Below are 24,709 nucleotides of genomic sequence, written 5' to 3' on the forward strand. Positions count from 1 at the left end.
TGCACCAGGTGAGGTTCAGGTTGGATATTAGAAATAATTTTTTTGCAAAAGGAGTGGTGAAGTATTGGAACAGGCTGTCCAGGGAAGTGGTGGAGTCAGTCACTGTCTCTGGAGGTGTTTAAGGAAAGGGTACATATAGTAATTAGGGACATGGTTTTGTAGGCAGTAATGGTGGTAGGTGAATGGTTGGACTAGATCTTCTTAGAAGTCTTTTCCAACCTTTATGATTCTATGAACCTCTTGCATTTTGGTTTGTGCCCATTGCCTCTTGTCTTGTCACTGGCACCACTAAAAAAAGAAGAATCTTTATATGTATTTACGTATATGCATACATTTATATATGTGTACATTGCCTTGTGATTTGTTGCTTTTGTTGTTTATAAAAAATAACACTGAGATCAAAGTCTATTTTTATCTACATCCTTTTGTTTTCATTTAATTCGATTTAAAACAGTGACTATTGCAGAATACTGCTAAGGGGTAGGAGGAACTGCAGTGACTTCAGGATGGAGGAGGAAGGTCATAATGTATGAAACATACATTACAGGTCTCAACAATTTAGCTATTACACTATTTCAGCTGAAGGATAATTTATACTTGTGGTAATAGAACTCTCAGTGCAGAGGCAGCTTTAGGCAGAAGTAAACTATGGCCTAAGGCAGAGGTACATATTTGGAGTGATTTGCAGACCTATGTAGAAAGGGCCTGACTTTAGTTGTCAAGTACCTAAAGCTTCCATTCAGAGAAATGGAATTCTCAGGCAAAACTGTTTTTTACTACTGGGTTGTGAGGCTGAACACAAGTGAAACTTTGGACTGTTTTACGTGATGAAAACACATTAAATAATGCATATTGAACTCAGCAAGAAAAAGAGCTGAAACTTGCACGAATATAGTTTCAGCAGTCCTACAGGGTTGTGTTTTGGTTTGACTGGGATTGAGGTAATTTTCTTCTTGGCAGCTCATATAGTGCTATATTTTGGATTAACAATGAAGATAGTGCTGTAACACACCAGTATTTTAGTTATTAATGAGCACTGTTTACACAGAGTCATTTTCTGTTTCTCAAGTTGCCTGCCAGTGAGGAGGCTGGGAGTGCACAGCTGACCTAAGCAGACCAAAGGGATATTCCATACCATATGTTGTCATGCTCATGAAACTGGGAGGGTTGGCAGGAGATCTGCTGCTAGTGATAGGACGTTGGTTGACTGTTAGTGAACAATTGCTCTGTGCACGTGTTGTTTTTTATCCTTTGGTTTTCTTTCTCTCGTTAGTGTATTCATCTCTTTTGCCCTTCTGATTCTCTTTCACCCATCCAGCCACATTGAAGCTGGAGAGTGAGCAAGTGGCTGCATAGTGCTTGGCTGCTTTATGACATTATAACACAACATACTGGCAGGGCTGAGCATACAGACTCTACAATGCTGGAGTGAATGAAAACTGGGGATGAAAGAGAGCTGCAGTCAATCCAGGGTCCACTAAAAATCAGATCTTTTAAAAATCTGCCGTTGTAATTATAATGATTTCTGTGATCTGAGTACTATCTCTAGCTAATTTCGTGGCAGGACAGCAAATTACTTTCTTACACTAGTGTTCTAATCCAGTTTTGGGCAAAAAGTGGAAATTTAGATGAAGCATGGCAAATCCTTTCACTGATTTTGTATTTTAATACAGGGCACACTTTGCAAGTTCAGAGCATTTTTGGTATTTTAACATTCTGTTGATTTGGGCTGTGTTTACTGAAAACAGTGTTTCCTAACTGAAACTCTTGCCTCTGCAGAATTTTACATTTTAATGAATGCGTTTACTTTTATTTTAACCGGAATAAAGTTACTTTGAAATGAAAAAAACTCCAAACAATAATCAAATACTGTTAAATGAAGAAGACAAATGTGGTCTATAAAAAGCATTCATTATTATGGAGGTATTGAATTGTAAAATATGTACTTTTCATATAGCACATACTCTGCTAAACTATTCCTTATGGCAACCATCTGCATTTATCTATCTAGACTGATAGCAATAGAGTATTATTAAACTGTCAAAATCTGTTTTTTCTTCCATTTAAATAAGAAAAATACTGCTTTGAACTGGGAGAAAAAGTACCTATTGCAATAGAAAAGAAGTATGAAACCTAAAAAGTGTGCAATGGTTGGCTTTCACTTAAACTTTTCCACAGGATTAAAATCAGTTTGAAAAAAAGAAAGCAACAGAATATTTAAACGATTAAATAATTAAATTAAAATAGTCATTTAGAATACAGCCACTAATTCGTGCTACTCTGCATTTTATGAAGCTAGTGCTTAGTAGCATTAAATGCTATTAGAGAAACTTGCATATCTGTTTGCTGAATGATACAGAACAGTGGTCACTCAGAAGGCCAAATTATTGTATCTAAGAATAAAAGAAATAATTTTTGAGAGACCTATTCATTAACAAATTGCATATAATACTAGTGCTACTTCTTGTATTATACTAAGCTGAAGTATATAGTTACTAAATAATTTTCATTTCATTTAAAAGCTCTGAACTATCCCAGCACGCTGACGTTTGTGATTTTACTTCCACTGTTCTAAATAGCTTCAATCTTTCATCTCTTTGCTGTTTGGATAGTTCTGGAAACACTAAGACCACATTTCTAAACAAGCGCTGTTTTTAGCAACTTGAAAGTTTTATTTCTAAAACTAGATCCGGTTATTTATTCAAGAATTATGGCTTTTTACCAACAGAATATCTCTTCACTCATGCTTTATAAACGGAACACTTTTATACCTGCAAAAATTGATTTAATGACACTGTTTATTTAGCCACTATGTTAACTATCTACCAATAATTAATGATACTACCCAAGTTTCTTATCAGATCATCACTTCAGCCTTGTTCGCCTTTGTCATGCAATATTAACATACCATCTGGGAAGTCTGGGTGGCAGAGCTGCAAGTCTTTGCAAGTTCGGGCTGGGTTGCTCTGAGTGCCCATTGGATACTTCATATGCTCAATGTCTTGCTTCAGTGAATTCAGTGAACCGAAGATCTCCTCCATGCCATCAGAATAATCCAGAATATTATCACCAGCATCAGATACCATGTAATCTGGAGATCTTCTAGTCTTTTTGGGTGACTGGATTGGCAGTGGCTGAATTACTTCACCTGGAGGACCCTGAATGGAAAAAATATTATCTTTTCTGTTGATTATCCAGCCGCATAAATATGGACAGGAAGACAACAAAACATTGCAAGGAGATGCTTTGGATAGGCTTTTTTTCAATTTATTTATTTAACTTATTTCCTTCTGATTTCCTTACACATACACACACACACACACACACAAAAACAAACAAAAAAAAACACAAAAAAACCCCAGATTCTAGAACATTAAAGATTGTTTTGCTCTAAATTCTTCTCTAAACATTGCTGTCTGGGGAAGAGTATGTTACCCTCACATAAGTGTGTAGAACTTACTTGTGATTTCCTTAATATCTCCTGCAATTCCCTGAAGCAGAGGCATAGCCTGCAGCAAATAAAAACTGTGGGTGTTTCCAATGATAAAACTTTAAAATTACACTTAGGGTTTATAAACCAATATTTTATTTCAAAATTTGACATATTTCATTCAGATTTTCACTGTTTTCACTCTAGATTATTATGCTATGATAAAGAAATAATAGAAAAGAATTAACAGTGGGAAACGGAAGTCATTGCATTTTCTGTGCACAGATTTACAATCTGTGTAAATAATCATTAGAAATTTGTTCTTTTTCAAAATGTCTAGCGGATTTTTTTTAGAGCAAACAATGTATTTCTTCCTCTGGTAGATTTGTGTTTCCTGACAAATTAATTTTCAAATAATCATCACTATTTTCCTTCTGTGTAAGTTCACAAGTGCCGTTTTCTACCTGCACCAAAACAGGGTCATCGTAACAGCAGAATATGTTTGCATATCAAGAAAGAGTTCCTACTTACTGGAGGACCAGGTGGGCCAGGTAGACCACTATCACCCTTTTGACCAGCAGGACCCTGTCAAGCAATGAGAGTAATGTGTTATTGACCATACTACTTAATATTAAAAAATAATGTATATACAGAAATGAAGCACAAAACCAGAAAATATGGATAATTACTCACACTGGATCCTTTGGAGCCTTTTGGACCTTGGGGACCCTATGGACAAGAATATAAGCATATAGTTGGAATATATTCTGCAAAACACAGGAGTGTTTTGAATGGGAGAACTGGATGAAATTACTTACAGGTAAACCAGGAGGACCAGGGGGTCCAAGTGGACCAGCAGGACCAGAAATTCCCTAAGAAAGAATAAGGACAGAATTAAAGTATTTTTTGTATTGGACTGAGTTAAGAAATGCAGATCTATTGAGAAAGGTAGTTCTACTAAGTGTCCAGCTCTAATTAGTTTCCCTTTAGGTCATTTGCTAGGGTCCAAAATAATTTTTCAATTTAAACTAATAATCTGACAGTTTTATTGTCATGCTCCAGCATTTATAGTTACGACACTGCTCTCCGTTAGATAAATGTTAAAGCTTCATATTTTACAGGGAGCTTTAAAACATAGTTTAATAACCAGGAAAAGAGAGTCTGCTTTGGGTAGTATGTAACAAGACTGGTTCTGTTAGCTATCTGATATCTAACAGGTATACTGTTTCCTTCATACGGGTCTGTCCCTCATCAGCAGCCTGTGCTTTAAACTCCAGCTGGAGATTCAAGCTGGGTATAAATGTTTGTAATAACTTCATGTGTCTCCTGCAAGAAAGACATACATGAAACTTGAATCAAAGCAAAAGAAAGTTTTACTTACTGCATCACCTTTGGCTCCGGGAGACCCCTGTGGGCCAGGAAGACCCCTATCACCCTTTTCACCTTGTTCTCCTGGAGGTCCAATCAGGCCAATCAAACCAGGATGTCCCTAAACAAGATAGAAGAAGGTAGAGTAAAAACTTGATACTTATGAAGCCGATGTGCTTTGTAAACACAGAGCTTTCAAATGTCGTCAATTGTTTATTATCAATTCATTTGATATACTATTTTGTAAGTATATTCACTTTCAATAGTTGGCCTTTGGATTTGGAGATTATTATTAAGCTGTGTATAATTCAGTGAAAGATTTAAATGCAACACAGTCCTTTCTGAAATGCAAAAATAACAATAGAAGTGGGTACAGATTTCGTACTAATTTCCACGCTTATATGCTAATAAGAATATTATTTGTGGAAACAGATGTGCTATTCTTATTACAGCTATATAAACAGCTGATCCATATATATAAGCAAAAATTGTAATTCACAAGATACGTTCATATTTCTTTCTCTATACATTTCTTTCCTGATATCCAAGCAATCAGTACAGGGTTGGGACTGTATTAGAAAATGGTATTCCTATTGTCTCAATCCATTATTTCAGAATAAGGTACTATAACTGTTAAATATTTACACCTTGTTGTTATATAGTGAAATCAATACTTTTTATTCCTGCCTATTGTAAAAGCAAAGGTTCTCTTTACATCAGTGTCCTTAGGGCTTTCATTGCAGAAAAGAGTCGTAACATCAATAGATTACTGCAAAGAGTAATCCTTTCTTTCTACTTATCTCCAGGGTATCAGATGTTACTTAAAGCTTCATCATTATCATTGAGGCTATGGAAGGCTGACTGATGGATTATTTAGGGTGTCTTGCTTACTGATTTAAATTTAAAAAAAAAAAAGAAGAAAAAAAAGTGTGTATTTCTCTGCTGTTTTTATACAGACTTGTGTAGCAGGCCAAAATTACAAAGGCACAAACAAGGAACAAAGACGTTCTCATATACCTTCTCTCCTTTGGAACCTGGATCTCCTTTCAGTCCAGGCAAGCCAGGTGGACCCTAAATAAATCAAAAGAAGTAATGTAAAACTAAGTTTTAACATACAGTACAAATCAAGTTTTCCTGAAATATTTTAAAGGTAGTATAACTACAAGGTCACTCAATGGATGATGGTTGTGATTCAGAACCCAAGATAACATTGGCATACATCTTTAGAATGCTGTAATAATGTTATTGTAGCATTTAAATTACTTTAGAAATCTGAAAAGGCTGTAATTATTAGAAATTTATGAAGAAGGAAAAGATCTTCTAAATTCATAAAAAGTACTGCAAGCATCCAGGAAATTATGTGATAGTCAAATAAATTTTCAATTGATTTTTTTGTTCATTAGCCTAATCTTGATTGTGGCTACATTATATGCTTTATTAGTATTTCCCCATAATTGCTGTACCTATCCAGTTGTGAAACAGTAGTATGTACTTCTGTAGCCCTTTATTTCATAAGAGAATGGAAACAAGTCCTTAATTTTATTCTTCCAGGTTACTACAACTCAGTAAATGAGATTGCCGATAGTAACAGCTTCTCAATATTGCTTTGTTGAAGAACTACCTCATGCTTTGGTTCTGTACTTCAGATATTGTCTTGGGATTACAATTTCCTCGATTTACAACCTGAAATTTCTGCATGACAGTGAATTATGCAGTTAAATTTTCTGAATATTCAAGTTCTTTCTACTCAACATTGCAAGCTTAACAACATCAAGTACGATAGCTCCAATGGTATGTACAAAAATATGGTTCACCAATATTTTGGTAAATGTGTTAACATTAAAAAAAAAAAAAAAAGGCAGCTCCAAAATAATGCCTCCCATTTTATTACACTGGCCTACAATATCAGAGATAGATCCTGGTGGTATGACGGTACAGGTTGAACCCTCCCACCAGTATTTCATTCCTTTTTGTTGCTGTGTGACAAATAGCAGCAGAGGGGCAGTCTGACAAAATGGCATCTGACCTAGGAGTGTGTATGAAGCAAAGGTGTGTCCTTTGCTCCATAAGGAAAAAATTGCACTCACTGACATGCATCAACATTTGTTTGTGGACATCAGAGTGGATGGTAGCACAGTAAGGGGATAGGTAATGCATTTCAGCAGAGGTGAAAGTGATATGAAAGGCAAGCCATGTTCCAGATGGCCATGCACAGCCATCACACCACAAAAAGAGGAATATCTCCATCAGCTCATCCATATGAACTGGATAATGGTGGTGGCTAGCAAAAAACAAAAACAACAAAAAAAAACAGTGTTTTGTAGCTGAGAATTTATCCATAGTGTTCTTATTCTCTTTATATCTGTTGTAGTTTTCATGGAAATGAATATAAGGCATTACTTTTAGAGGGGCCCATATACTCAGGTTTTGCAGTACTAGTGTAGCTATTCTGAACTCCGTTAGAATCTCCTGTACTCTCTCTGGGCCTCTGTTCCTCATCTGTTGTATTGGAAAAATACTCCTACCTTACAGAGATTTCAAAGTGATATCTTCTTATACTTTTTATAAGTATATTAATACAAACTTTTCATAAATAGTACGTATGAAGCTTGATAAAATCTCCTTGTGTTTATTTTTTCTTCTCCAAGTTAGTTTTACTTTTATTTCAATCCTGATTTAAAATTTTAGAGAAATTTTGGAAGATTTGAGGAATCTTCTGAGGTCTGTATGAATAGTATTGCTAGTTTTCTATAATTTGCACAAAATAAAGTGAAAAATTCAGGCTTTGTATATGCAAGCATAAAAAAGGCATCCATTTCTCAGAGGCTATTAATCTCACACTAACATGAATGCATTAGGAGCAGAGCTGCTGAAGTAAGCTGGAAGCTCATTGCTATTAGTCTCTTGCTTGCAGTAGATATCTGTGAAGTTATGATACAAATAGCAGTAATAAGCGACCTTTTCAACCTGGCACAGTTTCAAGAAATGCCATAACATTCAGTGTAAAAAATATTATTCAGTGTGTATTCTTTGCATCTGTACTTGAGAATATCATTAGATGCAAAAGCCTAAGCAAATACATAATTCATGAATAAAAGTTGAAATTTTAAAGCATCAGATACAGATACAGACATTCTCACCTGCAGTGTGTTACTCTCTACTTCAAATCTGCTCTCGTACTGTTCTTCTGTTAGTAAAATTAGTGGGAGAGAGGGAAGGATGGAGGCCTAACCTCAATAACATATAGAAAGAAATTCTACTTTCTTAAAATCCAGAATGAATTTTAAGTTACAGCAATGCATCTAAATAAATTCTTGTTGAGCTGAAAGAAAGCCAGGGCATTTGGGAGTATTTTAATCATTCATACACTCAGCTTCAGATTTGAATTGAATAGCTAAGTTGTCAAATGTTGGAAGAGAAACCTTGATGCATTTGGAACTTCTGGTGACTGACATGAGAAATGGTGGTTTACTACTGATGAATTCAGTACATTATTATTATTATTATTATTTTTAATTTCAGCAAGGAATTGTAACCAAGGAGATTTCAGTCCCATTATTTATGTGCCTCATGCCATTCATTTGTAAGTCAGGCAAATTATTTAAGCTATTCCTTTATTGAAAGCATAAACTTTTTAGGGAGGGTATTTATTATGGATTTAGCACAGGGCAGTCTTTTCAGTTTTTCACTCTTTAATTAACATGATGGCCATATAGTTTGGATATTAATTTCTGCACAACATATTGAATATGAACATCAACATTTTGTGCCCACAATGTTGTTTTTTTTAGCTTTATAGAAAAGTTCACTAAAATAGCAAGTGTAGATAGAAATAATGATATAATTTGGTAGTATGTTATGTTACCTAAGAAGAGTAATCTGCTCTAATCATATTAGAAACACATAGCAAAATTTGATTACTTTGCATCAAGCTAACAGAAATGTATTTTGTCCCAATTTTACAGCAGTTAGGCTAAGGGTAAAGCTAATTTAGAAAGCTGTACATTTACTGTAACTTGTAACTTGCCTTACACTGCAACCAGACCACTAAGAGTACCTCAATACATGCTTTAGTACTAACAGGTTGCTATCAAATTTATAAATCAGAAATGATACAGACTCAATTCTAGCTGAAATGATAAAAAACATCCTCATGGAAGGTGAATTTGGTTTTATACAATAGTATGGCTAAAATAAGTTTCATTATTATACTCATGGGAGCAGCCAATGTTGCTCTGATAACTATTTTATCTAATGTCTTCCTGTTTGATTTGTACTGCTCATGTATTAGCAATGATAATTATTTTATCACCGCTGCAGCACTCAATGCCTACTGCAATGTTATAAAATAATGTTAATGTAAAGAGCAATAATATAACTTGAAAGCATGAAGAAAAGGAGAATGGCAAGCTGAATGGCATTATATAATTCATTGGCATTGTTGGCAACCAAAGTTGATATTGTGGCACTGCTATTTTGTGCTTCACAGAAACATGATATCCAGCTCTCACTGATGCCCTAGAAACTGGGAGCTTGTTTCACTCAGATCCTTTTAAATACTTCACTCATGTATTATATTTCCTGGGTCTGCAACAGTGAACAACGGACAGGTCGCTGTTCTTGATTTTTACAAAACTAGCGTGTTTTTTTCTGATGTAGAAGTCTCTTTTTGGGCTTCTAACTTATTTATTTTTTCTCTAATGTATACGTATTATCTAATATTTTACCCCAGGAATAATGTTTTCACAGGCGGTCACTAAAATCAATGCATCCCAAAAAATTACCACTGGAAAGGAAACAAAAAGATTTAACGTGTTAAGATTTGCTGATGTGGGGGCAGAAGTTTTACACTACCTTATTCTTTTCAGCTGGTATAAATCAGCTGCATTCAACACAGTTGCCTACTAAAGTAGAGCAGTAGAATGAAGCAAGTATCAATTTCTGACAGGGTAGAAAAATAGGAACTTTGTGCTAGGAACTGGCTTACACATTCGTTTTTCTGTAATACGCACAGACATGTTAATGGTGTGTTTTAAAGGGTGCTTTTTCTGTTTTGGCACTGAAGAGAAGCATACTCACCAGAGGCCCAGGAGGACCATCCTGACCTGGTGCTCCAGGTAGACCTTGTTCTCCCTAGAGAAAATATAAAATTAGCTTTACTGGAGAATATACAACAAATGCAACATTTAAAATATTTTATGCTCAGTTTACTCACCACAGGGCCAGGAATGCCCCGGAGACCTTCAGGGCCAGGTTTTCCTGCTGGTCCCTGAGGACCAACTGGACCTGTCTTTCCAGGAGCTCCTTCTGCACCAGGTTCACCCTAGAAAGAAAGAAGAGGTCAAAAGAGAATAGTTGACTAAGCCTGGCATGGCAGCTGTAAAGTGAAAGTTTCTTTGCTCCGTTTTTCAAAAGTTATTCCAAAACAGTGTTCTAGAATGTTTTACTAAATGAAACAGTGACAGCTTCGTATAAGCCACAGGGTGCCAGCAAAGCATGCTTATCCTCATTTTTCACAGGGGTGAGTTAAGTTGGGCCTGCACTAGTGAGAGTCCACTACATAGTCTGTTATGTAGTCTGTTACTGCTATTAATTTTGGATCTTAATTTGGATTTTACCATTTACCTGTTGCTATTTTGATAAGTTTCACACACTCAGTGACTAATAAGCATCTTACTTGTAATTTATAAATAGTTTATTTTTTCATGTCTCTTAAAATATAATTGCATATATTACCTTTGCACCTTTTTCACCTTGTCTGCCTTCAGCTCCAGTTGCTCCAGGAGGTCCCTGTGAAAGAGGAACACCAAGCTCATAATCTCAGTTCTCTAAAATATTTCCACAGTGGAAAAAAAAATCTGAAAGTGTCATTATAAGCATTATTAAGTAATAACTACTTTAAAAATTACATTTATTTCTTTACATTTTATTCACAGAATGAAAATTCTGTTCGGTCATATCAGCTCTTTTTTCCTTCATAAAATTTTTGGGGATCTTATAGGATCTAAAAGAACATGCATTACTTAACACCTCTGACAGGATAAAGTTAAAAACAAAGATATCCTTTGGAAAAAATCAAAACAGAAAATAAAAGTAAAATATTTATTTACATTTACAGTAAGAGTTTTAGACTCCCTTCTCATTGTAATATTTCTATTCATTGATTCCAAAGATCTGTCATTATACAATGCCAAGAATGGCACATACTTTATTCTCTAAGTGTGGGATTGGCCTTTGAATTAAAAATCAGTACGTGCCTCAATATTATCCAATAAATATGAAAGAGGAAAAAAAAATAATCAGATGACTAATGGCCATTAGGATGAAATAAAGATGTTAACTACAAAGAACTCTTGGTAGTGGGTTTCCTGATATTGCTCAACAAAAGCTCTGTTTAACTAAGAAGGGAGAACATGGTACTGAAGGATGATACAGAAATGGAATAAGGTTCAGATGAAGGCCATAAGACAGGGCTTGCAATAGTCCAGCATCACTCTGACTACCTGTTGCTGACATCACCCATCCTTCATCTCTTAAGGTTTCAATATACTGGGAAAGCTACTTCTTGCCAACTAATGAGCAGCTTAAAGCAAAAGGAAAGTTATCAGATATGAGGTGATTTTCTGAATCTATAAACTAACAACCTAAAAGTCATCTATTCATTAATTTAACAGTTTGTAATACAGAAAAAAAATGTCCTAAGAAATAGCAATTAAAAAAAAAAGCCAGTAATTGTCATTGACTTCTTTTTACTTTATAACAATAGGTGAAAAAAATACAGTAAAATAAATCACAAAACATTCTTAATTTTACGGTATCCTTTGTGAACTAAAATATCACTTTGATTTTACAGCAACTTTTTTTTATATGACAGCTGAATTTACTCCATACTTTTTACAGCCTGATATATTTAATAGTCCACTATTATTGAACATATACCTTGAACACAATTACAACAGATTTAATTTAATTCTGGAAAATTTACATTCATTTTACAAGTATTTACATAAAAGTATATTAAAATAATTCATTTGATTATAATACTAAGCTTTCTCTATGGTGGAACTGAACATCTGCAGTATTGTATTAACCTTTTTGGCCAACAGAGGTAGTTCAGGTTTTCCATCAAAGATAATGCAAAATGAACCTGAATTACCCACAGTGGACTCTGGTCATTTGATGTGGCTCTCAACAGAGTGTTCTCCTTGGTACTTATAAAGAGTACAAGTATTAAAGGACTTAATTTTACCTCTTTGGAATACAGAGAAGTTAAAAATACCTGAAAATTGTGAACCACTTGCTGATTCTTTTTGACAGGAGAACAATTCACATGAATAGTGTACCAGTAATAATCTCTGATGCATATACTCCTTTGCACAGCTTGTAACTGTTTGAGTGGATCACAATTTGCAGTGATAAGAAGAAAAATTATTGGCAGCTACATAAATAAACTCAGGAATGTTTTAGAAATAGGATGGTTTTTTTTATACATGAATTAATTTATGTGTTCATGCTCTTTACTGCTCTCCTTTCATTCAGTTTGGTGTGTCAGTTACAATCTACCTTAGCTAAGAAACTAAATATTTTTGTGTGGTAGTTTGTATTTGAGAAATATGATCTCTTAATAATCCACAAATGCAGCTGCATTTGAAGTAGCAGATCTAAAAATCCTGTGATCACTAAATTAAAAATACAGTGAATCAAGATTGCTAAACAAAGAGGGTACATTCATTACTAAACAGTGCCAGTGCTGCACTATGAGTAAAGCAGCCCAATGAACTGTGCCTTCTAACAGGGTGTAATGGCTGGCATGGCACAGATGTTGTTTCTATACTGAAAGACTGCTAATTGCTATTTAACTTGCCTTCCTCCACTTGAATTTTTGGAGTGTCTAATAAATTTTAACTGACAGAAGATCTCAATATCAGTAATATATAATAATGCATGGCTCACCAGTCTAGCTGCCATGGTAACTGTTAAGATTGCTACACTACAATTTGGATGTGTTGCCTTATGCAGAACTGAAAAGACAAAAGAACTCATGCAGAATGAAATACGTCCTTAATTTTTCTTACATTAAACTGTTGGATATTTTGTTTGTTCTTCCATATTTAAGATTTTCATTAAAATATTTTAATCTGTTGTCTATATCTACTGGCCATCTGACTAAAACCATGATTTCCAATACAGTAAACCATGGAATATTATAACCAAAATGGAATAAAATCTTCATAGTAATACTTTTTTTTCTTTTTTTTTCCCAAATCATTCAACACTGTATATAAAAGGAATTAACCAAATAACACTCTGCTTTTCAAATTGTAGAAGTTGGCTATGTTGTGGAGAATTGAAACCTGTTCTTATATTGAAAGCAGGCACTATATACTCTAGTTTAGAACAAAAAAGTATCTGAGACTTGTTTAAATTCTAACATTTTTAGCATAATACATAGACCCTTAAATGTATGTGATCTAGACACCTAATTGACTTTAATGCAAGCAGCAGAAAACACAGCTGAATGACTTAACACACTGAAGGGCTATGTTTATTTGCACCATAGCTAATTCAATGTATACAGCCTTATCAGCAAGTATTTTTTTTTTTATTTGGTACAGCAGTGATCATTTCAGAAGTCATAAACTTTAAAATATTACGAGTTAGTTAAAATTCAGTAATATCTGTAATCACTAATGGACTTTATCAATGACTGTATAGGGTTTGCTGCTTCTAGATTATGCTTTTGGAATTTGAATATATATACTTGAACTAGGTCTTCATCTGAATATGGAACTTTGTTCTGAAGATACACTGATCTGTCCCTTATAAAACTGAAAGCATTTATGGTAATAGAATTTTCTGAAAAGCAGTCGTAGAAATATTTTTTAGGAGGAGCCATTGATAGGTCTGAAAAAGTAATGTATTCATTACAGTACACATTTGTGGATGCTCTAATGATCCATTTTTGTGTCAGCCACAGACTTTAAACTTTTCTTTTGATTAAGACCTAACCTGAGTGCTCAGTAGCATGCTAGGGAATTTTATCCCTTCAGAGGTAAACATGAAGGAACATGCTCTCTGACATGTAGCTCCAAAATTTTATTAAAAGAATTCACCACGCTGCTTGTCCATTAGACCCTTGCACAGTTTCAGAGCAAAGCTCCTGCTGTTACGTCAAAGCCTTTAGAGCATCACAGTAAAACAGTTATTTGCTTATTCACGTCAATAACTTGGAAGAAATAGTTTCTTATTGGCCTTCACTTGACAGTTGAATGCCACTGTAACTATATAGCTGAGAGTCTCATAGATACATTGGGAAAAGCTTTTAAGTCCTGTGCTAGAAGTTAATTCTGAGAGAAAGCTAGGGGAACCTCTTTGGAACCTGCAATATTAGATGCAGACTGCTCATAACTTTGGAAACTGGCAATAAGCATAATTTTCAAAGATTGGCCAGTGAAACTGAGTTCAAATCTGATCCAAAATACATGGGAAGATGGGAATGAAAATGAATGGCAATAAATAAGGAGATCATACAGTTGAGGCATTCGAAGAGCTACACTTACAAGTTTGAATCCTGATCTCTGTCAGCTTGTCATTTTGGAGACAGAAAAACAAAGATACAAAAAAAATAGGTGGCATGTTGCTTTGCAGTAATATTTCCAGAACTGCACCTTCAATAATATCAATCTTACTACTGAAATGGTGCATCTGGATGAAATGACGCTTCCTGGGGCTTTTTGTTGAAACTGGTTTTACCATGCAACTGATGAAAGCTAACAAAGCACATTTTTTTCCATTCTTTCTGTCAGCAAAGTAACAAGCCTGAAGACCTTTGCTGTATTTCTCTAGTAGAACTTCAATACAATACAGAATCCCTACAAGACCAAATTATTCAGGTACTCAGGTCATATAGAATCTGACTCTATAAACTATTTGCTTCAGTATTCAGGAATTAGATGTTTTATGACAATATTTTTTTCTTCACACTATTCATAAACTAGATTTGTATTAAAATGTGTGACATTATATTTGAATTTTTAATTTTTATCTAGCTACAGATAGTAATATATACTACTTATTAGGAATGAGATACTGCCTTTCCATATAATAAAATAGGAAGTTCTAATCTGATGTAGAACAAACATACTAATTGAAATATGGATTGACTGAATATTAGCAGTTCTAGTGATAAGATTGTTAATGCTACCATAATTTCTTTATAGTATTATAAATGTTTTGTGAGTTTGTAGAGCAAACAGGTTACTGTGTAAAATAGATAAAACCAATGAGGCATGTCAGTTCACTTAAGCCCATTACACTGAGCAATCTAACACATTTTGTTAAATATCTCTCAGCTTAAATTCAATGATGCTCCCATCTTTTATTTTAAAGCATAAAAACAACATCCAAGCACTCTCTGAAACAGACCTAAAGGATGGTGCATCTACCTACTACAATTCTGTAAGTATATTATCTACTGATTTTGATTATCTGTATTTGTAAAACCCGTAAAGCTTCAAAAATTTCAGAAATAATGAAATCTCTTCATAAGCTACGGAAACGTCTCACTGTTGATGTTATAAGTCAAAGGGATGAGAACGATTTTCACTAAGTTTCATTTAAATTATTTCATAGGCTAAAGATACAAAAGCAGTCACTTCCTTTCTTATCCCTGCCAGCAGTCATGTACCCATGGATGATGTGTTATTACTCTCATTGTCACTCACTCCGATTAGTAGGCTAGCAAAAATTCCAGGTTTTTTTTACCCTATCACATACTGAATTCACTTGAGAGAGAAAAGAAGACAAATCATAACTACCAATATTGAATATATTCATTCCTATATATTTTTGTTCTTGAGGCTGATCATAGAAATTCTTCTGAGCTCTTATAAGGAGTTACTGTGAGAGGACTGGCTTTAACTCTACTGAAATAAATGAGAAAAAATAACCAGAATGGCCAGATGTGCTAATCCATGGAATGGGCTGAGTGTGGACTCTTCTGCTATTTTCCAAGTTCAGGCTGCCTGCAGTTGCTAGTTTGAAACTAATGAACACAAGATTTGTCCATTGTCAGTACTTCACTGGTAACTGTACTCTCAACTCTAAAATCTCCAGGTCTGCAGTTGACTTTTTGATCTCAAGCTGTATACATACGACTACACCAAACATACGCTTAGAGTTATTTTCCTCATGATTTGTATTCCAGGACACGCTATATATTTTAACAAATCTATTTTTAACTGAAAGTCCTTTACAGGACTTATGTTAAAGAGTTTTCTCTGCTGTTTGCATTTTTTTATTTCTCACGTTATTAAAAGAAAACTTCATATATGAAGCATCACAAGATGGAAAACAGCTGAAATACTCTAAAATATAATATCTTCGAAAGAGAGATGTACTAGAGGCAATGAGAAATGACTTACTCTCTTTCCAGGTGGACCAGGTGGGCCAGCTTCTCCTGAAGGACCAGGTGGACCCTGCAGTGGAAAGCAATGGGCTCAGAGGTAACAATATATAAAATCATTTTCTTTCTTAAATGCAGTGAGTATCTACAACATCTCTTTTAATGGACAGAAAATAATTATCATACGGAAGTGATACTTGCTTAATCAGCAAGTCCTTTCTTAGAGTCATCTTCTGCAGTTTTCAACAGATTTTGTACAAAATGCAACTACTCTTTTTTTCTTGCTTAAAACAGAACATTTCATCTCTGGAAGTGTCTGCACAAAGGTAATGTACAGTCTACTGACCAACTCGATTAAGAGTATTTCTTGCTTTCTCAGGTGCTGAAATTGTTACTTTTCCGGTATTTTTTACTAGCTTCTGTAAGTTAGCTTCCCAGTAAGTCACCTTCTATTGAAAATATTCTGCACTGACAGCCATTTGTCTCCCCCACATAGGTATGCTGTGATACCCTTTGAAATATTTCAGGTCTACTGAACAGTTTGATAAGTTTTTCTTCGTGAGCATAACATTCTAAAAGTACTTACTGTGAAGTTAGATATACAGATGCTCATCCTGAACTTTTCAATTTAAACTCTGGTTTATTACTTAGTTCTAACCATATGTTGAATTACTAGCATTTTTCTTTCACATTGTACTGTATAAAATATTTTCCTGATAGTCAGAAATTCCAGGGCTGTAAACAGAGTTTCCAAAAAGGAAGACCTAGCTTTTCGCAGTAAAAAATTAAATTCACGATGCTTCAATGTAAGAATCTCCAGAATGCTAAGAGCACTGATTCATATTGCTTATGTAACTCTTAGACTTCACGTGAAATACCGTGGAAACTCCAAGATTAAGATTAACTTCATAACGTGAGCTAATGAAGACAATTTGTCTTCAGCATTACTTTTTGTATACTAAGAGCTGCTCTCATTTTAATGCATCTCAGCATTAAAACAAACTATTTCTCCTTCTTTTGGTTGTATCTATTATATAGATAAGTCTAATTCTACAAGGAAATAAAGAGATTTTTCAGTACAATATAAAAAGAATCTGTTGAGAAAACATTTGTTAGAGTATGAATCTATAGAAAACACTGATTCAGCTAAAAGCACTTTCTCAGCACAGGAGAAAATGTAGCCAAAAGAAAATGACAGAAACAACTCACAGGTTGACCAGGATCACCATCTTCGCCCTTCTCTCCACCAACACCATCTTGACCCTACAGAAATCATGTGAAAATAAACAAAAGATACAAATTCAGAAAAATTCAGTAACCTTGTTTCAAAGATGAATACAAGAACACTAGTTTTCTGAAGAGAATTTTCCTACAGACAACCATTTTCAAAACTTTTTAAAGATTTCTAATTTTTTTTTTTTTTTTTAGGATTGAAGAAATATATGAATAGCCGAAGCAATAAATCTAACAGGAAAGACCTTTCCAAACCAAGAAGAGATGGCAGTAACTGCAAGTGAATGCAGACCAAATCCAGGACCTAAAACTGCTTTTCAAATATACTTACAGCTGGACCGGGCTCTCCAGGGGGACCAGGATCTCCAGGAAAACCAACTGGACCCTAGGTAAATCAGGAAAAAAACAAGGAAGATGTCATGCACAGAGAAGCAGGTAACAGTCATCAGAAATATTTTGTTAAGAATATGATAAATTTAGTTCCAGTGTACAGTTTAATCTGTAGTTCTATATGTAGCACAGTTTCAGCAATGTTATGCTGTGCTTTCTGTTAAAATTATTAAGATTACTTACTGGGTTACCCTTAGGCCCATCATCACCTGGAGGTCCTTTAGCACCTGGTGGTCCAGCTGCTCCAGGTGGACCAGCCTCACCTTTTTCTCCCCTTTCACCTTTTGGACCCTGTAGGAAACACATGAACAAAAAAATATTGTCTGAGAATTGAATGGCTAAAGAAAGATTACAGTGGCAAAACTGTTTTTCAGATCTGGGCAATGTTATTCCTCATTAAATGTTGGTATGTGAATGGGATATTAGGCCCTCAGCCTCAGATTGGAAAACCTCTTAATCTCAAGTCTGAGTGCAAACATCTGCAACCAGATGTGAGTCTGAACCTATTTTGCATCAATGAATTGCTTCCATAGAGAAAAAATATGCATATCAAAGCTAGTACTCTTTTAAGGAAGTCTTCACAACTTTGTCACATCTTACTATAAGATGTAGCTATAGTTTAAGGAAACAAATTGCATTTCAATATTGTAAGAAATGTCTTCACTGAAAATTTAAACACAAAAACACAAGTAATCTCATTAAATGTTTCTTAAAGTAAGCACTACCTTATGTTTTTGTTTATTGTGATACAGGTTAATAAGACAAAACCAAAAGACTCACAGATGTTCCAGATTCTCCAGGAGGTCCAGGGTTACCAGCTTCTCCAGGTTCACCCTATACATGTGTGAGGATAAACTGATGAGTTATTAGGTATACATTAGATATTTGTATGAATTTGCTTCTGTTACTACATATTTTTTTTGCATGCTTATTCATGATAACAGCTTACAGGAGTTGTCTCTTATTGACTCTACCTAAAGGCAATTGGGACACGTGTTTCTGCAGAAGTGGAATCTGAAATTTTAGAAACAATTTTTCAAACTAAGCTTCTGATGAGAAGGGAGACTGACTTTCCCTTCAGGCTTTGGAAGATATTCCCCTTTATTATCCCACATATTGCAAATTTCCTGTTTGTCTTTTTCCTTTCTAGGCACAGAAAAGTCAAAGAAGTACGCATGTGTGTATATATATATATATATATATTTCTCTATCACATGTATTTTTGGCTGGAGGCAAATCCCTACAAATATGATAATACTGATTTGAAATTAATTTTAATAAAGCAGAAACATTATTGCTAGAGCTACTGTTAAAATAATTATATAAAGAAAAACAAAAAATAATAACATAATAGCATAAAGTTAGTAAAACTTTGATCACTGGTCACAAAGGAATATGTTATGTATTTACTGGTGATGGAAATTATGTAATGTATCAGATGGCTTTGAGAAGAACACAATACAAAGAAAATCTATACAAAATCTATTTATATCTCTATATAAATACATAAATATATATATATAAATCTCTCTATATAAATATATATAAAGATGATATTCAAGGTAGTAGAGATACTCTATCTAGCAGAGTCTGCAGTGTAGACCAAATTCAGTACAGCCCTTCAGTAGAGGGTGTTCATTGTAGGACTAATTGAGAGACTTAAGAGCACTGATTGTGTCAGGTCTTGCCTGACAAGCATCCCTGCCAGTATGAATCCCTTTTACGCTTCTCAGAGAGTAAGTTCATTTCTGCCTTCCTGACAAAAGATTTTTAAATTTATGATTCACATTTGATTTGAAAGCAACTCTTTTACCTTTAACAAACTCATCTTCATTTTATGATATCTTGCAATGAGAGAAAAGATGGGCTTTTTCTGACTTACTGACCTACACAGTCAGTCAACACCTGTGGAGAACACAGTGTTCCTGGGATCTCGGGGATCCCTGCTATAGCACACATGTTGAAACTGGCAGATGGAGGCAGCCCACATGAACTCACTGCACAGTAAAACCACAATAAACAGCAATGTGGAAGAAAGCAAATGTAGAAAGGCAAGGAAATGTCAAGATGCTCCTCAAAGGACACGTGTGGAAGAAGCACTTGTGTAAGATGAGATCAGTTACAGTTTAATCTGACATTAATCCTTTAAAATCATATACTGCTTTATAATACAGATATGACTCTTCCCACATGCAGTCCTTGCTTTTTTCACATACTGTTTTTTATGTTACAACTTTTAAGTATTATAAAAGGTTGCAACTGTTACAGACAGCTGGCAAGGGAATTAAACAATGTTTTGATAGACAAGATTGTAGCTAATATATTTACAGAATATATATTTATGATTATCAAAAACTTTGTCTTTCATTGCCTTTTTGATAAGGGTAGTATTAATTCAGATTCTACTTCATCTCCTCCATAGGAAATATTTCACGTTCAGTTGGGAAATAGATTTTATGATCTAATAGATATATTCCACCTCTGGATTTCTTTTTCATTTCTTTTTGTCATCAGGCCAGATCATTTAAATGTTAGTGCTGTCCTCTGACAGAATTTCAGCAGCAGTGTCTTTAGCAGAAATTCTCAACTACAAAGCATCATGTCATTTCACAGAAAGGTTTAGTTTTAAAAACTCCCTTGTATTATGTGAGCAGAATGATTTATATCAAGCTACGGACAGTAGTTTAAAAAAATTTTATTATTATAATATCTAGAAAGCTGTCCATTGAAAGCACAGAGACACAGTAGATGGAAAGCTGCCATCTTTCAGTTAATTTCTGGAAAACAGCTATTGATTTTCTAAAAATGAACACCCTTGTATCTGACTGAGTTGTGAAGAAGTTTTGGTTACTCTTTTTTTCTTTTTTGCCACCCTCACAAAATAAATAATACCAAAAAAAAATAATGATAATAAGAGAAGCGTGGCTTTAGGAGACAATCTTTTGTCACATAGGTATATGCATGTGTAACTGTTCTGTGTATTAGGGATCTGTGGAGAGGTAAATTTAATCAAGAAAGAAATTCTATAGATGTGTTATATTTTTTGGAAGGGCTTACAAGCAAATTGGAGGGTAGGGAAGGAAGGAAGGAAGGAAAGAGTCAGTAGGTCATGCAAAAATATTAAAACTAAGATGTTGCAAGGATAGACATTCAGGTTACATAAATTGTCACAACCATCTTAATTATCTTAACGACTGAACAGATATGTGTGTATGTACAAATGGAAGTGGGAGAGGTTTGTAAGAAGACAGAGTACCCAACACAGTTATCACAGATTAACTTAAACACTAGAAGTCTGAACTTATTTTTATTAGGTTTTGTCAAAGAGAAGCACAGCACTAATGTTACTTTTTCTGTTTTCTCTGTTACAAGCTCTTAATCTACAATTTTTTAGTGAAATTAAGTGGAAAGAAGCAATCAATATGCATACGTATATTTTTCAAAGAGTAATTTTGTTTTCAACTGACCTACACATCTAAGGCCCAGTTTTGAAAGTTTTGAGCAATTTACTGGAGATTTAGAATATCAGCACGTAAGGCCTTTGATATCAAATGGTCAACATGAGCTGGTATATTTTCTATTTCTCGTTTTTCTAAAGTAAAAGCTGAAAAAAGAAAATAAATCTTAGGGTGAAAGCTGGTTTTAACTGGTTTTGGTTGAGTGTAAGAGTGTAAGTCACAAGACTTCTAGACTATTCTATGGATACAGGCATTTATAATGCAAGGCTACATGCGCATTTGTACTGTTTCTGAACATTTAGAATTTTGTATGGACAACAGAGGAACCAACAAGATAGTTAAACATACGTTACACTACATGTGACAAAAATTGTTGGTAATTTTGTCAAATATCAAAATATCTCCTTCTAATTCATCCATTCAAATACGAAAATGAGCAAATATATTTTGCTACTCAACAGTGACACAGAATGCCAAAATATTTTTCCACATTCTACTGTCAACACTGCATAGTGTTATCCACAGCATAGCTCTTTCCTGGAAGGGATGCAGAGGCCAAAGCATACTGACATAATAGGAAAAGCATTGGGAAAAAAAGTATGCGGGAAGAGGAAGAATAGGTATGTTTTGTTTAGAAGCCTGAACAGTCCTCCTATTGTGGGAACACCATGTGATATGAATGACTCATAAAAACAAAATCCTCCTGACAAAACAACTCTTTTATTATTTCTAAATTTGCAGAACTCATTAAATGGAACTCAAATTAAAAAGGAAGGTGTCCTAACTAGGAAGAGTTATCAGTCACATGATAAAATTTAAGAAGGGGGGAAATAATTAGAAGAAATAAAATCTTCAAAATAATGTACTGGGAAGCTTCTCTGTATGAACACAGACAATACAGGAAATAAGCAAGAGGAAATTAAAATGACAAGCAGTGATACACTGTCTGAATTATCATGTTCTCAAATTAAATTTAGTGGTCTGCTTGTGGGGATTCTAAATCACATGGAAGAATAGCAGGGAGGAGAGGAGTAAGGAGTTGTCAAGTCAGTGTCTTTACAGAATGACTGGAATGTAATTAGAATGACTGGAATATAATTTGATTGTGAAACAATAACAATTAAAGATGTGATTGAAACCTACGTCCAAATTCCTACTGACTTTAATAGAACACTATATTACACAAGATTGTTTTTAAAGTAGCAAGTTTCAATCCTGGATGTAATGTTCCCACAATAAACATTTTTTCCCAGTACTGCAGTGGACACTGAATAATTTTTCTTTGCACAGAGCTTTTTTTTTTTTTTTTTTTTTTTTTTTTTTGCCTGTATTTCACTGATATACAGACTTTTTTTCCATTGGATCAACTTATGTCCCATCTCTACCAGTGCTTGCAATAAAGCACATTTTTGATACTCTTTCCTGAGGGAATAACAAATCCTGCAGCTCTTTAAGTTGTAAAGCACTCTTTAAAGGTAGGCTGGAAGAACAATGTCACAAGCTTGGGAATTAGAGACAACACACTGTTAATAATGCAGACAAGCAGGAGGGCATAATATTTATTCCCTTTCATGCAATTACTAGTAAAAAAGATAGAAGACATAAAAATGCCATTTCTACTGGGCGATAGTCATTTTAATGAAAAAGCTGGACAATTTTAGTGTAGATACAAATAATACAGAATGTTATCATGTGAAATATCTTTTGTTATCACAGAAGAATGAGAAGTTTCTACAACAAACTGCAGATTTTCATGATTATTAGTATTAGTCATAAAAAGGATCCTGGAAAAATAATGACAATTACCTTATCTTATGAAAAGAAAGAGTACCTTTCTATGAAGCAGAATCACATGCTTCTGGACAGTAATTGAGAAAAGGATCATGAAATGATTTTTATTAACTTGATACTTATTCTTTCTAAATTCATAGATCTGATAGATTGGTATGTAAAATTGCAGTATTGGTACACTGTGTCAAACAGTGTGAAGATAAATGAAAGGTAGCAGAATTTAAGACTTCTGAAGTAAAGAATTTCAGTGATGGTGTACAAGGAAGATGAGAAAGTACCTGTGCATTTAATTATCTGATGGACAGAAAGAAAAGGTAAGACTTGCTTCACATTCTGAAATGTTACCAATACTTGGAAGAAATACCATATTTTTTTTCCAGAATTGACAACTGTCAATATTGGCATTTCCAGGAATGCCATTTCTAGGATTCATTGACATGAATTTTATTGAATGTATACGATATGCTGTGGGAAATATTTAAATGCTCAGGATCAATCTACATATTTTTTCAACAAATTACCTATACGGGAGACTGTATATGTTTCCATTTTTTTTCCCTCCCCTTATATAGCTTTCAAAATCTGCTTTCCAAATGCCTGACCCAGATTTAAAGAAAAAAAATTATATTTAATCTGTAGCATTACAAAGAAATGCTTTATGGTTTCACCCAGGAAATTTGTTGTCTAAATTGTTAAAATAAATATGAAAATAGTAATTTCAAGAGAATCTCTTTTGAATTTTGTGTTTGCTCTGCATTTTAAAATACTCTGGTGATTCAAATACATAACAAAATAAAACAAAGAAAAAGAATAAAAAAGTTATTTTGCAACTTTCTTAGGTTAAGATACAGATTTTTTTAAAAAAATAAAAACATATCTGCTAGCAAATTTTCTGAATAAAGAACTAAAAATAGCAATGAAAATAATTTTGACTAACAAGTATCAGTCCTAAGTCAAGTTTTCAACAACGATAAATCATTCTCTGGCCTTTGACTTTATTGGAATTGTATATATTTATATGAGAAATAAATATGTATTGATATTTCAGTTCTGTTTCACATCTGACACATTAGTCTACCATTGATACATTAGATAATAGCTTATATTCTTAACATTCCAGATAGAAAGATTTATGGTATTCTAAGGTAAAGCTGTATAAAATGAAATATACTGTTGAATCCAATCATGTTACTGTAAACATCAAACTGTGAAACTGAGGAAATCACTATAGCCTTACTTATTAAGCACTGATAAGGCTTACTCTTCTCCTCGACTCTTTCTCGACTCTTTCATACTTTTGTGATGTAAAATATTAAAGAAAAGAAACAAACAGTAATTCTGCTATTAGAAGTATAACTAGATAGCTTGATCACTATTAATAATTATTAAGTCAATGAAGGCTATTTGGGAACTGTAATATATCTGTGTAGCACCAAAGAAGAAACAAAATGTATATTCCAGTTTCAATGTTTTCTCTTTTTAGAAATGATATTTTCAATACTCTCACCTTTTCCCCAATACCTCCAACAGAGCCGATTGAGCCTGGGGGACCTTGAGGACCCTGCGATGATACAAGATGATAGTTATTCCAAATACAGTTATCCCAAATATACTGCTTATTACTGAATTTCAAAA

At 34.1% G+C, this 24,709-nt stretch overlaps 1 protein-coding gene and 2 long non-coding RNA genes across 7 annotated transcripts in view; 2 read left to right on the forward strand and 1 right to left on the reverse strand.

The window, feature by feature from the left end:
• Positions 1–16,303, forward strand: part of LOC125693473 (uncharacterized) — a 74,134-nt gene extending 57,831 nt beyond the window's left edge. For both annotated transcript variants that reach the window (XR_007377113.1, XR_007377114.1), the window contains 2 exons: positions 15,188–15,256; positions 16,233–16,303. This is a non-coding gene — a long non-coding RNA (uncharacterized LOC125693473). The remainder of the gene's footprint in view (positions 1–15,187; positions 15,257–16,232) is intronic.
• The window catches only part of COL11A1 (collagen type XI alpha 1 chain), a 203,138-nt gene that overhangs the window by 6,187 nt on the left and 172,242 nt on the right, over positions 1–24,709 (reverse strand). For all 4 annotated transcript variants that reach the window (XM_048945451.1, XM_048945453.1, XM_048945452.1 and 1 more), the window contains 15 exons: positions 24,582–24,635; positions 18,606–18,659; positions 18,009–18,116; positions 17,767–17,820; positions 17,412–17,465; positions 16,222–16,275; positions 10,535–10,588; positions 10,014–10,121; positions 9,878–9,931; positions 5,816–5,869; positions 4,812–4,919; positions 4,249–4,302; positions 4,124–4,159; positions 3,962–4,015; positions 2,909–3,158 (listed from right to left, as the gene is read on the reverse strand). In XM_048945451.1, the coding sequence (XP_048801408.1) occupies positions 2,909–3,158; positions 3,962–4,015; positions 4,124–4,159; positions 4,249–4,302; positions 4,812–4,919; positions 5,816–5,869; positions 9,878–9,931; positions 10,014–10,121; positions 10,535–10,588; positions 16,222–16,275; positions 17,412–17,465; positions 17,767–17,820; positions 18,009–18,116; positions 18,606–18,659; positions 24,582–24,635 (1,150 nt within the window). The remainder of the gene's footprint in view (positions 1–2,908; positions 3,159–3,961; positions 4,016–4,123; positions 4,160–4,248; positions 4,303–4,811; positions 4,920–5,815; positions 5,870–9,877; positions 9,932–10,013; positions 10,122–10,534; positions 10,589–16,221; positions 16,276–17,411; positions 17,466–17,766; positions 17,821–18,008; positions 18,117–18,605; positions 18,660–24,581; positions 24,636–24,709) is intronic.
• LOC125693476 (uncharacterized) lies at positions 18,612–24,708 on the forward strand. The gene is made up of 3 exons (XR_007377117.1): positions 18,612–18,695; positions 23,244–23,388; positions 24,605–24,708. It is a non-coding gene; the product is annotated as an uncharacterized LOC125693476 (long non-coding RNA).

Source organism: Lagopus muta, chromosome 5 (assembly GCF_023343835.1).
Source record: "Lagopus muta isolate bLagMut1 chromosome 5, bLagMut1 primary, whole genome shotgun sequence".
Classification (NCBI taxonomy): Eukaryota; Metazoa; Chordata; class Aves; order Galliformes; family Phasianidae; genus Lagopus; species Lagopus muta.